Below are 15,068 nucleotides of genomic sequence, written 5' to 3'. Positions count from 1 at the left end.
GGAAAAACAAAAGTAAAAGTAGATAAGGATTTCTGGACATTCCACCACAACATGGACAACGATTTACGAGAAAGAATCAAGTTCTTGCTGCCAGAGTTTCAAAAATTTCTGAAACCATCTGATGTACTTTTCCATATACAAGGCTTGTCAGGTAAAACTATGCTATTATGACGATGTATACTGTACTATAGTGCCTAACAAGATTTTGTGAGGTAGACGAAATTGACTTTAAAACGATCGTATTGACTTTTGATGTGCAGAAATAGGCAGATCGGACATATTTTGACTTTAGTTACTTACTTCTTAAGTTTGGGATTAATTGTAATCAACATATTCCAATGAGACTGAAAAATGCTTTTTTTTATTATGATAAATAATAATTTTACCTGCCGTAGTCGTGCGTAAAATATATTTCGGTATTTCTCTAACGAAAATGACTTGTTTAATGGAACAAAACGTATTATTTGTAAACTTTCTCTTTACTCTTCACATTAGGCTTTTAAAAAATAACCTTTCAACTGTATATTCCGAAAATTTGTGAAAATCGAATAAGTGGCAATTCTTACCTTTCATACCTTAACTTTCATTGATAAAACATAATATTGACTCGTCCAGTGTCCAGTTTGAAGGTCATTTTAGTTACCGTACACATTCATGCACGTTCTAATTAATCAATAGTCATGTATGAAAAGCCTAAACAATTTTGAAGGTAAACTAATAACAACTTAATCCAATCAAATTGCCTACGATTCAATAACAATGACCAGTCCACATCATAAAAATGTATAGGGGTAAACTGGGTAGGGAGAAAATGTCAGATATATTAAGTTCATTATTTTGCAATAACGAGTAAAAATTTGTTAACCAATAGATTTGTTATAATTTCATAAACATGTCGTTATGTATTGGTATAGTTTTTGGATCTTTCATTAGCGTATTTAAGGCTGTAGAAAGTTTGGCCTTCAAAAGTCAACATAATCATTGACTTTATAAAGAAAATTCGCCTTTTTAAAACATTGAATGTTTCACAAATAATACGCGACAACAAAGCAAAATCATTTCTTAAAACACTGCAAAAAAAATAATTCTGATTGATGCAGTGGTATTGTCATAAATTGCACTGGAGTAAACAGTGGTACATCAAACGTCGTATTCCCTCACACAATGTTATCACACACTATAGATGTTGATCATTCTTGATGTTGACCAAACAGGATGTACAAAAATAATTGTCATGTTATGCTCTGATTACTATAATCAATAAAACAAAAATAACTAATATATACCAACTAATCGTTATCTTAAGTTGTAGATATCTGTTCAGATTTTATTACTTCCATTTGGGATGTGTCATTTGCTTAGGGAATTTTTTTCTTCGTATGTTCTTGTTTTTATGTTTTTATTTTTGTGATTTTTTTCATATAAGTATTACATATTTGTCCTGTATACATGGTATACAGCTGATGCTTAATATATGCAAAACAAACCTGCCTCTTGCAGACAACTATACAAATCCGTGCATGGACTTTGCATTAAGGAAATGATCAGGACTTAAACAGCTATATTGCTCAATAAGAATTTTTTTTCAAATGTTTTAGAACAGGTATGAAACTTTAAGGTTGTTCGAGAGGCAGGAAACACAATATATATATGTTTTGGTCACATTTGCATCAATACAATACTATGTTCAAAGTAAAAATAACAACAAGAAATCAACTTCTAGTATTCTTGTTAAAATGCATAAAAACCTATCACTTGAAATGCAATAATTAGCTCCTGGGTTATAGTAGTTTAATCTTTAATTTTAATTTTCAGCGGAGCTCCAAGAAAAAATTCATGAGAATGAAAAAAGAAGTCGAACAGAAGCAGTTGCGCTACTTATAAATGCAGTATCTGTAAATGAAAACTTGACGGAGAAATTTGTAGTGGCTTTATCTGATGGAGGTAAGGTTGAAGATAATGACCCTTTCTTTCTTGCCTCAAAAAAGTACTTATTCTCAAATTTTGTTTGACACATGATATATAAGTATAATTTGGGTTTTCCGTTAAAAAAAAGGTAGAAAAGTGTAAAAAAAGTATTGGTTACAAACCAAAATACATATTGCTTATAGATTTTAACAATATTTTTTTTTATCATGAACACATCTGAATTAATTGCTGGTATTAAAATTCATTAAAATTGAAAAACTTAGAACATGGACTACTGTGAATGCATCAGTCTCAGAAATTGGCAATTGAGGTCAATGTTGACATATATGGTTTGTATTTACAGTGTTGAACTGATAATTCTTTTAGAATAAGTGAATATAAAGGAACAATAAGTTTGTATTTACACGACAGTTTAGAGTCCATTTAAACTGCAAAAAAAATAAAAAAAATAAGGAGATATAGTATGATTGCAAATAAGTCAACCTTCAATCTTTGATTCATTGAAGTGGAAGTTTGCAACTAAGGGCAACCATACGACACCCCTCATCCTATCCTGGGCTAGTGGCGTAACAGTAAAACATACATGACATAAGAACAAACTATAAAAATCAGTTGAAAAGGGCTTAACTCATCAGATCGACATAAGTAGTAAAATAACTAACAAAAGCACGGACCTGACATGGCAGGGAATTTATACATCCCTTACAACACAAAATGCAAACCTGAGAGTACTCACAGCTACTAACAACTAACAGCTAGTTAGAAGCCAATAACAACTAATTAAAAATCATCTTTCTAAGACTATCAATACATATCCAACATCCAATGTATTTAGTGTGAAGACATTATTAACTACATAGAAAACCATGACCTTAATCATGCCAAAAAATAGGTGTCGACAGATTGTAGATCTTAGCAAGTGCATATGGGTGATGGTATAACAATATTATTTAGTATAGTTTAAATTTTCTTATAACAAAATCAATATTTATACCAATAAAATGTTTTTCAAGATAATAGTATTGAGTTGGTTACCTTTTAGAATGATTTTATTTAAATGATTGATAAGTTTAACCAAATCGTATCTAATACCGCAGTCACACTAGGCCACGATCACACTACGATCTCTGAAAAAATGCAAATTTTGAATATCGTAGTACGATCGCGTAAATCGCAGGAAGGTCATGGTGAAGTCTTCATGATCGTAATGAGCGTGGCCAATTTTAAACATGTTCACATCAATCGTTGTGCGGTCGTGGCGAAATTAGGTCGTAGTAGAAGCGTAGCGAGAGCGCAGTTAGGTCGTGGTAAGATCGCAAAGGTCGCTGTACCCTCGTAGCGAAAGCGTAGCGAAAACGTAGCGAAAGCGCGAATCTAGTCGGCGAGATTGCACTACGATCTCACAGCGACGTTACTACGACCTCGCTACGACCGTCACGTTCTCCCCGCGACCCAACACCGCTTCAACAACGACAATACTACGTTTATACTTCGCTGTTCAAAACCTTAGTACGATTCTAGAACGCTCATGCTGTCCTCGTCACGCGTCTTACGACCTGACTACGTTCATACAAAGACCATTTCGAGTTCTAGCCATGCTCATTGTCATTGTCACATAAAATATATAAAAGCTCTCCAGGATGTGTTTGTCTGTATGTACCTCATGTCCCTAATTTCCAACAGATCAACCATGCTTGACACATCTGTATTAGTCCCACTATTGTTCAATAAAATATCGTCATTTGAATTTGATGGATCAGAAATGCGAGGCCCCTCTGACTCTACCTTTACCCCTACCACCACGCCCACGAGTTTTGGTATATTTTGGTGGCATGCCTGTGTTGTTTTCGATAATTCTACGTACTAATAACAATTAGAAGGACGGGAACAGTATTTATATGGAACATGATGTTGACGTTATTGCTGAGAGCGTAGTTAGATCGCGGTATGAACGTGGAACGGTCGTAGAATGATCGTGGTAATGCGGGGTTCACACCTTGCCGATTATAACTCCCGTTTGAGATCAAACAGCGATAAGACACGAAAAGTGAAAAATTCGGATTACTATCCTCAATTTTCTGGAATGTCCTATCATTGTCTGAACGCAGTCGTATACGTTTGTTACAGATTTCTACGGATCGGGAATGGTCCGGAGAGGTCGGCCATGCACCTGCGACAGTTAGGTGCGTCCCGTAAAATTCAGGAAACCCAGCTGAATTTGTCTAGTCGGATTACAATCGTGACTTTGTCGTGACAGATTCTGCTGTATCGGATCAAAATCCTAACAATGTTCTGTGTTTTCTTGATGGCGTCCTGTGGAACGGGCATGATCTGGAGTTGTCATTGCTGTTTTTCCTGCCGATTGAGTCCAGATTGCATCCAGATCTTGTCGAATGCGAACCGTCTTTGCCGAAACCGTTCAGAAAAGTCCCGTTATTAATACGAAATTCGGCAATGATACCCACGTCAGAGTCCCGACAATTACAGAACACAATACGACTGAGTCAAGACAAAGCTGTTTGCAATACGGTACAGCGGACCGTGATAGGAGTACGTTCCGACAGTTCCTGATCATCCCGATTATGGCGATAGTTTTCTGTCAGTGTCGGTTAACTGTCTGGTCACTGTCTGATCTCTGTCGGATTAAATTCGGTAGATTCGGGACGCTGTCGGGACGATTTTACAAAGCGAAAGATGCAAATCGGATTAGAATCGGACTGGGAACGGGATTATCGGAACAAGTTCGCTTGGTTAAAGGTTGAATATCGACGCTTCCTGAACAATATCTGATTGTTGTCGGGATTGAATATTTCTTTTTACAAATTTTAATTAAAGTTTGAATTTCCATCCACGATTCACAGGATCTTGATCAGACTTTTGATAAATTTAAATCGGGAATAGTCCTGTCAAGGATGGCAGTAAAAATCGGGAATGTAAGATCCCAGCTTAAGAGCGTGCTATAATTGCAAAAGAAGCGTGATAAGATCGTGTTTCAATCGGATAAATCGTGGTATGGTCGTATTGAGAACATGATGAGCGTAGTAAGATCGTGATAATCGTAGTGAGTTCACAGAATAAGCATGGTGAGAACGTTGTATAATCGTATCGGGATCGTTATAGAAGCGTAATGAGGACTTAGTAGCATCGTGATAACAACGAACATCTACTTTTCATGCCGCTCTTATCGCGACCTCACCATGATCTGAATTTATTTTAGATCGCAGTGAGCGTGGTGCGATCGTGGTCTAGTGTGACTAGGGCATAAATTTCCATGCTCTGTAAAGATCATCACAGTAATAATTAGGATCCCGTTTGAAATTAATTTAAGGTGAGGCCAATCTTCCAAAATAAATCTTTGGATCTATGAAAACAGTTTTTTAGTTATGAAATACATATTTAAAAATAACTATAGACATAATTACCACTGCATCAGAAGTTTATTGTTCTTCCATTAAAGTTGATGTGTTGTTAGATTCTCAAAAACATATGTTTATATGAGTAAGATTTTCTGTTTATTAAATATCATAAATAATGTGTAACTATCATGAGAATGATGATAAAGTTACGATATCACCTTTTATGATCTAATTTCAGGTTATCAAAGATTCATTAATCGTATTAATAAAGAATATCCAGACAGGGGAGAAAAATTTTGTCAGGATTACTATGAATTTTTAATTTGTTATATGAAGGGAGACCTCCTTGAAAGGATAGCACCATTGGACATGTCAGAAATCTGTGGATTTTTGTACCGCAATGAATGCCTTGAATTGAGTGACACGGAGGCACTAAGATCAGAATGTAATTCTAATGGCAAATTTTACGCATTTCAAGAATTATTTTTCTTAATGCAAAGACGAAGGGATGACTGGCCAGGTCTGTTTTTGGAAGCTTTAAAAGAATCAGGAAGAGAAGATTTAAAAGCTAAGATGGACCCAGGAGCAACACCAGGTACTGTTAGGAAGTCTTATTAAAATTTATTCAGATTTTAAAGCCAATGGATTGAATCTTTTTCAGAAAACCTGACCCTAATGGTCAGGTGAGCTAATTCCATCAATTGGTTCCCGTCCTAATTTTGTTGGCCAGTTAATGATATTTCGAAAATCCTCCCACAAAGCTAAATAATTTGAAAATTGGCTTTACTGTTAAAGAAAAATCAAACAACCCATTTTGGAGTTCTTGTCCCTTAAATGTCTTCAAAACTTTTATAGATAAAGAGAAACTTAAAATGAAAAGGATTACCAGCAGGATAATCTACAAAATTTCATAGTTTCTTTGAGTTACTAACCTTCCTTATATAAATAATGTGGCATGATATAATTTACAATGAAACATCTACCCAGCAGTGTTAAATTGACATGGATGTGAGCAAATGTAGGTCACCGTTTGCAATTCAACAATCAATACCCTATAGTCAGCTCTAAAAATGCCTCACATGACCAAACAGGAAACAAATTAAACAGGAAACGTAAATACATGATTTATGACAAAACAACTAATGGAAAACAAATAAGATAGACAGAAAACAATAACAATCAATGAATGATGTATTCCTGACTTGGGATAGGCAAAAATTTAACCATTGTTTGTCATGTTCTTCATTCACAAAACTATTTTTAAAATGACGACTATATTTCTGATCAATTTTGTAACTCAAATTTTGTAGATTTGTAAAAGTTTAAAAACCAACTTCAAATAAATATCTACAAAATAAATAGCTTGAAAAGGCATGACATTGCAATGACAAACCTTTAAGTAGATAGAAAACAGGATGTGAGACTATGCATATTCATAACTTTTTAACAGTACATACTTAATATAGTTAGCAAGGGTTAGTTAAATGATTAATTTATCTAAAACAAAATCTATGTTAGTACCAATAACACCTACTAGGGTGGTAAAGTTTTATAATAATTTGAAATAAGTTTTTTTAAACGATCAATAAGTTCATATTGACTGTTTCTAAAAATGCTTGCTCTATAGGCCACATGACTTTAAATTTGAATTTTGATGTGAGGTATATTTACCAAATCTTCGTTTCTGTGAATGAATTAAGTTAAAGTTTTAAGTAATTTATGGGGGAAAAACCCTAACTTTAAATTATTTCCTAGTTATACATACTCCTTGAATAGTAACTACAGAAATTGCCAAAGCAAAACAGTTTGAAATTATATTACACATCTTATGAGGAGGCTTAAAAAACATCGCCCTCCATTGTATGAATATCCTGTATAAAACTATGAAAGTCCCTGAAATTTGATATTCTTGGATTTCAGAAGAACTTGAGAGAACTGGTGTTACAGTTGGTTCACAGAATAATCAAGATGTACCTATCTTTGAAAGTAAGAAGTCTATTGCACATGTTATATGATATACACAACTTCCATCGACCACTACAGTAATCTTAAAGTTGCAGTCACATACATTGTCATAATTTGGAATTTTTTGCATAGTTTGTAACATTTATTTCTTAAATATTTATTTTTTGTGTTTTTTTGGCTTATATTATAAATGATCCATTCTTCAAATTAATTAATATATAAGTGCAACTTCAAATTCATTTTTATTTAAGGTCAACTTCAAATCAATTTTTATTTTGAGGACAAGTTAAAGGACATAGGCTTTGTAACAGATTTTGATCAACTTTGGAACATAACTTTGGCTTGTTAAACTATAACTGAAACAAATGCATTTATCTCATTAAAATAATGATATGCACTAAAAAAAAAGTACGATATAGAAAAAACGAAAAAAATCAAAAAATCAAAATAATCGTTAAGTCATCGCTTTGTAAGCCATAAAACGTAAATCGTTCATGTTTTTCACTTTAAACAAAGTAACACATTGATTATGAGACAAACAACGAAGTTGGCCACCAAATGATTATTTTATATCAGTAAAACGGAAACTGATGTATCAAAAACATAAAGATTTTAAGAAAAAACTAGTTGTCAGAAATTTGATGATTCTATGATTTAACTAGAAATTTTAAGAAGAATTGTCGTCAATTGTAAGGGCTTTGTATCCAAAGTTAACCAATTTTGAAAAAAATAATCAGTAAAATTTCAGATATAAAAATTAGAAAAATGCGGTGTTTTTTTATTTTCAAATTTTTCAAGGAGTTAAGGTTGTATTGAATTTTTAGCAAAATCTGTGACATAGCCCATTTAAGGTTCCTTGACTTAACTGACTATATAGGTTTTGTTTTGGTGCATCAATTAACATTTTATATTAATTTCTACTATAACTGTTTATGTTTTTTTTTGTATGTTTTTTTATTTGATGAAAACAGTCGTGGGGATTTCTTTTCTTTTCTTTTTATTTGCTTTTAGCAGCAAAACCCGTAAAACTGACATATTTGTCATTCACCCAGTAAATGTCATTTCCTTGACAATTTAGTACACATCCGGTTATTTCGGTATGTTCCGTAATTACGATCATTCACGGGGTTCAAAAAATTTGATCGGAACCCATGTATCCATAAGACATGTCGAGTTAATTATCAAATACTTAACGATTTTGCGGCATCGCAGAATAAACGTTTGAAGTCCGCTTTTGGAGTTCCTGTCAATATAAGGCCGTGTTCACACCAAACGCCGTGTAGAGTAAACATGTTTACAATAAGTTTAGTGTAGTGTACACTGGTTTCACATTACATTTGTTCACATCTATACACCTTGTTTAGCTACCTGTACATAAGATTTGTTCCCACTTGTAAACTATATGTCATTTAAATGTTCATTACGTAGAACTGAATTCAAAATTTTTGGAAATTTTTTCTAGCGGTAAGGGAACAACCAATTGACTTCAAAAGGGGGGGCGGAGGATGGGAATGGAAATATTCCGATCTCCAATTTGATAAAAAAAAATGGTCATACAGATGATAAAAAAAAATGTTCTGAATCAAGAGTGTCCCCATAAATTATAGTGTTAAATATTGAAAAAAAAGTATTTGATAACCAGCATCGAAAAAAAAGGAATAAAAACGTACGCGCGAAAAAAAATCTGACTCAGATAAAAAAAAAAATAACTCTCCCCCTTTTTTTAAGTTTAGTGGTTGCTACTTTAAGAAAGCCATTTTTATAATTTGCAGTAGTTTGAATATACAAGAGAAGTCTCGATAACGCATTAGAAAACGTTAGCTGCAACAGCGTGCTTACAGCCGAAAAAAAAGGATTGAGATATTAGGGATCACTACATTTTTATCTTTTCTGTTCGTTTCAAATGGTATTTCTTCTCCAAGGAGTATCTGGTAAAGGAATAGGGTAGCTTTTTTTTTATATTTATTTTACGTGTTATTTAATGGATCTGAGATACTAGACAAACATATCATTTACCTCACACTTGTTTTAGTCATGCATTTATTCGTGAATCGTTTTTTGAGTAATGACCAGTGGCGAATATTTCTGTGTACGTCAAGTCAATTCGGGAAGACCTTTTCAAATGAATTAGGCAACAATTATTTACTCCATTTTTTGTGGTGGGGGAGGGGGGCGTGAGCTATTGATTTTTTTCAGGACAAATTTTGGTGAGAAGTCGAAATCAATTTTAGCATTATATATAGTGGCAGATGAGGGTAAAACAAACAAATTTTTTTCAGGGCCAAAAACTGGAAACTTTTTTAGTTTCCAAAACAAAATCCATAGCTCACCACCCCACCCCCCTTGCCTTTATGTTTTATACTCTATAATAGCCCCCCCTCCCCCGAAAATCAATTGGTTGCTGCCTTATGGGTTCGGCAATGATGCTGCTTTGAGTCTTGATTAGGGATTAATAAAGTACGTTAATTTTTTTTAACAAAAAAAATCTGTAAAGGAGACAACTTATAATTATCAAAAATATCAATTTTACTCAAAAATAGTTTCCTCCTTAAATATATACACGATAAAACTAATGTCCTAAATGCCTAGTTTTGTGTACACTTAACCTACACAAGGCCTACATTGACTATCGACTGTGTGTAGGTAAAACATGATTTAAACTACATGTAAACATTGAGTTTTTTCAATGGAACGCAATTGTGTTTAGTTTACGTGTGAGTTACACTAACACAACACCAAATTTAGGTCAATGTGAACACGGCCTAATACTTCCATGCTTTGAGTATCATTGTATTTCCGCAATAAATTCCTTTACATCTATTAATATTAAATTTAGTAAAATATTTAGGTTTATTATTTCTGGTTTCCAGTTGTAAAATGGTTTAAAAAAGTTAAGACTTAAAATCAATGAAACCTGAAATGTGGCTGTATTATGTGTTAATTTTCATAGTTTAAATATGTATATTTCAAAAGAATATCCGATGCAATTTTAGCATCAAAGATATGAAAATTTACAATAGGAAAGGAGAAGTCATCCAATTGTTCATTTAGCTCATTATGAAAAGTATTATGTTGTATTATAAAATCATGGCCCATAATGTAAAATTTAGTGTAGGAAGTTCTGGTGGATTTTTATTTATTTTGTCATGAAAATCTAGATTAAATTGGTTTATTTTATTGATTCTACATAATAAAATGTCTGTACCATGTAAGAAATATGACAGTTGTTATCCATTCGTTTGATGTGTTTGAGCTTTTGATTTTTCAATTTGATTAGGCACTTTCCTTTTTGAATTTTCTTGGGAATTCAGTATTATTCTAATTTACTGTTTACAAGAGAATGTTTTTTTTTCAAGATAAATGCAGTCATTGTTGAAAATATCTATCATTGGGTATACTGTAGGGACCATAAAAAGTTAAAATATTAATTGCAGTTCATATCAATATAATTATTTCCTTATAAGAAGGGCACGGTCAAGTTCACAACCCTCTAACATCACGAAGATTATTTTCATGAAAGTTATATGCTTTTCTTAATATCTCATTAATTTATTTTTCAGTTCATACTAGAATCTCTGATGACCCAACAGCTGTAAAAAGGGTATGTGTTTATCTTATTCCAATTTATATAGTGGTATATTATATGAAAGAGAATGGAAAGATCCCAAAGGTCAAAAACATATTGACAATACTGACAATGCGATGGCAAAAAAACAAACAATGAGCAAAAAAAAACAAAAACAATGAGCAAAAAAAAAAACCCAACAGTCCACAAAACACAGCATAGAAAACTTTTGACTGAGCAACACTAACCCCAACAACACTTAGAACATGTCTTTCTCGTAAGTGCATATTCTCTGTATGTTTCGATTTCTACCAAACAACAACAGAGAGGAAACTTTGTTTTGGCTTGGATTTGTATTTTATAAATGATTTGTGTTTCATGTCTTTAGTAGGTTACAATGACTTTTTTGCTTTGTGATCATTTATGTTAATGTTTAAAATTTCATTTCATCAAAACTTAAGCATCAAAGGGTTAGGTTAATCTCATCTGATATATTATAGTAATTGCAGAGAATGACAACAAGACATACTTTTCATACATCATTGATTTTTGTTCACAATAGAAATAAAAATTGATCTGAACTAGTTTGAGGCACTTAAGTATAAATATCACCCTAAGTTTCAATGTAAAAATGGACTAGTTTGACTTATATTTCACGATTCACTGACTAACTTTGTTTATACTTGAATTTCAGTAGTATTTTGTATTGTAAAATCTTGTTAAACTTACAAGGAGTAGTGCCTATATAGAAAAATTATAAAAAGATTTGCCAACCTGGTTTTATTTTATTGCTATCTTTAAGAAGCCTTCTGTAGATTGTAAAGGTGGTTTATTGTATAATGGTAGCTCACAAATAGACCGCATAAGTGTCATGTTAATATTGAGTGATTTTAAGAGGTTAATGTGTATTTTTTGTCAATTGATGTAAAACAAACATGTAGAAAATTTAAAAAAACAATTTGAACATAACACCTTCAGTATCACACAGCCTAACAGGAAATCAGAACACACAACTGATTGCCGAAGCATGAATCATAGCGGATGCTTTTTGAAATCAACTAGACACTAACCAATGGACGGAAACTGATACTAACAACAAAAGTAAATGATTACTCAGTTGGTACAGACATTTACAAATGTCAATTCAAGCATTATACTTAAGAATGACATCTGCAGTCAAAAGATAGGCAGGATTTTGTCCAATAACATTTAAATATAATGTATACAGATGTCAATCTTAATAACAATGCTTGATCAAACATTTATACAAGCAAAACAAGCAAACCAAAACACACTTTTTATCTACAAGCATTAGGAAATTAGCTCATCATTTTGACTCAATTCTTTTTATGAACAATTAGTAAAACAGAAACCTGATTTGATTAAAGAAAACTAAATCTAATATTGTAGTATGAAATTGCTATTTGTTCCTTGTCTTCATTAAAAGCTTTACTAAAGATGATTTCATCATTTGAATCAACACTAGAAGAAAACGATAGTTGTAAAAAAACAAAAGAAAGTACTTGTTATTGTCTAATAGGTTGTGACACCAGTACAGCACAATACTGATGAAGAGGGACTATCAGAACAATTGAGCGCGATAGGTCTCGCTGAAGGTGGAGATAAACCTGAACCTGATTATGGGGAAGAAAAATATATGAAAGAAGGTAGCAATCCATCATTGCAATCTGGTTTTTTTAAATTATCAATAGTTAGATATAAGAAGATGTGGTATGAGTGCCAATGCAAACACTCTCCATCCAAGTCACAATTTGTAATAGTGAACCATTATATGTCAAAGTACGGTTTTCTACACGGAACTTTGGCTGACACCAAACAGCAAGCTATAAAGGACACCAAAAGTCTTAAACAATTTCATAAAGACAAGATAAGATAAGATAAAGACGTTTATTGCAATAAGCACAATTATGCTATAGAACATTATCCTTTGTGATCAAAAAGACAACCTCATCATTGAAAAAAATGCGACCAAATAGAATAATGTACACAGGTAAAAGAAAATAATTTTGTTGTAAGGTATAGAGTATAAATGGAGAACAGAAATATGTTTTACAAAATAAATAATTTTGTTTTTCATACAACGAGGACAAAAGTGACTTTTTTAGTCACACCAAACAATTATCAAAGGTGGCATATATTCAAACTAAAGAGACGAGATATATAACACAAAAAAAAGCATAACAAATAGTATCAACGGGTCAAATTAAACGAAAGTACGATTTGAGAATACTTGCAGTTACTGAAATCTAGTTAAAAGCCCAACATTAATAATTAAAGAATCATGCATCAAAGACTAAAATCGACTTTAACACATCCCATGGATTTAGTATATTAACGCCATGGACAGTTAAAGGAGACATGACTTGTGAAATGCCAAAAATTAAAGTAAGGACAGGCAGGATAGTTAGGAGTGAATCTCTTTAAAGAAAAAAAAATGTTTCAAATTGCTGATGACAAAATCGATATTTGTGCCAATGTAAACTATATTCAAAGATCTTATTACAACATTGATACGATAACCTTTACTAATAAGTTCGTTATTATTTTTTTTTCTCTAGTTTTTATTTTTTGTTTTTTGTTTTGTATTTGTGTTTTAATTATTTATTATTTTCTCTTCTCTTCTCTTCTCACATTCTCTCTTAAATAAAATTCTCACTTTATTGATCAATATTGAAATAATTGATACACAATAATATACTGTATATATATTTTGTAATTTTGAGTACTAACAATTACTAACAATTTTTCTAAATATACAATCTAATGTTTAACGAGGCCGGGATAAGGTACCGGTACTTTCTGTATCAAACTAACAAATGTGAAAGTTTTCAATAAAGTATGAATAATTTAAAAAAAAAAAAAAAAAAAAAAAAAAAAAAAAAAAAAAAAAAAAAAAACATAAGTTCGTTTAAAGGTTCGATAAGTTTTCACGGATCACATGTTATTTCCGCGCTTTTAGTACAATATCAGTACAATATTATCATAGTTAAATTTAGGATGTGAATTACCATTTTTAAGTTTTCTACAGTTACAAACAGTTACAAACAAATTTACTAATCAAATATTTGAATCTATGAAAGAGGTTTTTAGTAATTTATTGTAAAGAAATCCCTAAATTAATAAGTGTATGGACCCCTCTGACATTGTACCACAAGGTTCCATATCATAAAGGGAATGCTGGGATTGAGTTTGGGGATAATTGTCCAAAACAGACAGGAATAAGGGACAAAAACGGGGCCAAAACAAGCATTTATCTAGTTTCCAGACAATAACGTGTGTATAAGTGTATGGATCTCTCTAAAATTGTACACGGTTCCATACTTCAACAGAAAGGCTGGGATTGAGTTTGAGGGTATTTTTCCAAAGGGGGATTCACAAAGTTGGTGGAGGTTCCCAAATTTTTAAGGGGTTTCATATTTTTCCAAAAATAAAATTTTTGAAAAGTTTCAAGAAGAAATTTTCAATTGCACAGTATTGCGTAATAGATTTGATAGATCTTTGACCACATTTATTTTGTGTCAGAAACCTATATTATGTCAAAAATTTTATCACAATCCAAATTCAGACAGTATCAAGCTCGAATACTCTGTCCAAATTTGACCCAACTGTTCAGGGTTCGACCTCTGCGGTCGTATTCAGGCTGCGCTCAGCGAAGCATTTTATTGTCTGTTTAGATTAAATATATTGGTCTGCTTCAAATATTTTGTTTTCTTGTAAAAACATATTCACAATAAATATAATGATATGACCTTATTTGAGTGAATTAAATGCTGTTAGAATTACTGCTTATTAGTAAATCTTTTTATCTGATTGATCTGTTAAGTAATATAAAGGGTAATCATTTTAAAACTGATTGACAGGTGTCATTTACATCAATGCAACAATAGTTGTTTAATTAGCAATATCCGTAATGTCCACTTGAGATACACTTGCTACATGAGATAATATTTTGATTTCTAACATTGTCTTTTCTTTGAAAATAAAGTTATGTTTAGCGGTATAAATATGTCGTCTTTAAAACTGATCTATTCAATTGGAAACCTACATATCCAATTGACAAACCATCACGTATTGTCTTCCTGTTTGTGCTTGGATTTCCTTGAAAGATTCAAGGTCGTTTTATTTTCGCGTTTCAATTCTTACTGTGAAAATAGCGAAAATGCAACTGCCGTGAAAATTTCCCTGTTTATAGTATGCTGTTTTTGTGTATTGTCATATTTTATTTTATGTAT

The 15,068-nt window shown here is 32.2% G+C and overlaps 1 protein-coding gene across 1 annotated transcript in view; it reads left to right on the top strand.

Moving 5' to 3' along the window:
- LOC139521351 (ATP-dependent RNA helicase DHX58-like) overlaps positions 1 to 15,068 on the top strand; it is a 34,117-nt gene continuing 19,049 nt past the window's right edge. Inside the window, exons 1-6 of the mRNA XM_071314829.1 lie at positions 1 to 151; positions 1,816 to 1,944; positions 5,524 to 5,880; positions 7,206 to 7,271; positions 10,811 to 10,851; positions 12,356 to 12,482. Of these exons, the coding sequence (XP_071170930.1) occupies positions 52 to 151; positions 1,816 to 1,944; positions 5,524 to 5,880; positions 7,206 to 7,271; positions 10,811 to 10,851; positions 12,356 to 12,482 (820 nt within the window). The 5' untranslated portion in view covers positions 1 to 51. The remainder of the gene's footprint in view (positions 152 to 1,815; positions 1,945 to 5,523; positions 5,881 to 7,205; positions 7,272 to 10,810; positions 10,852 to 12,355; positions 12,483 to 15,068) is intronic.

This window comes from Mytilus edulis, chromosome 4, assembly GCF_963676685.1.
Source record: "Mytilus edulis chromosome 4, xbMytEdul2.2, whole genome shotgun sequence".
Lineage (NCBI taxonomy): Eukaryota > Metazoa > Mollusca > Bivalvia > Mytilida > Mytilidae > Mytilus > Mytilus edulis.
Note: the sequence above shows the minus strand (reverse complement) of the source record. Positions and strands in the feature narration are given on the sequence as shown.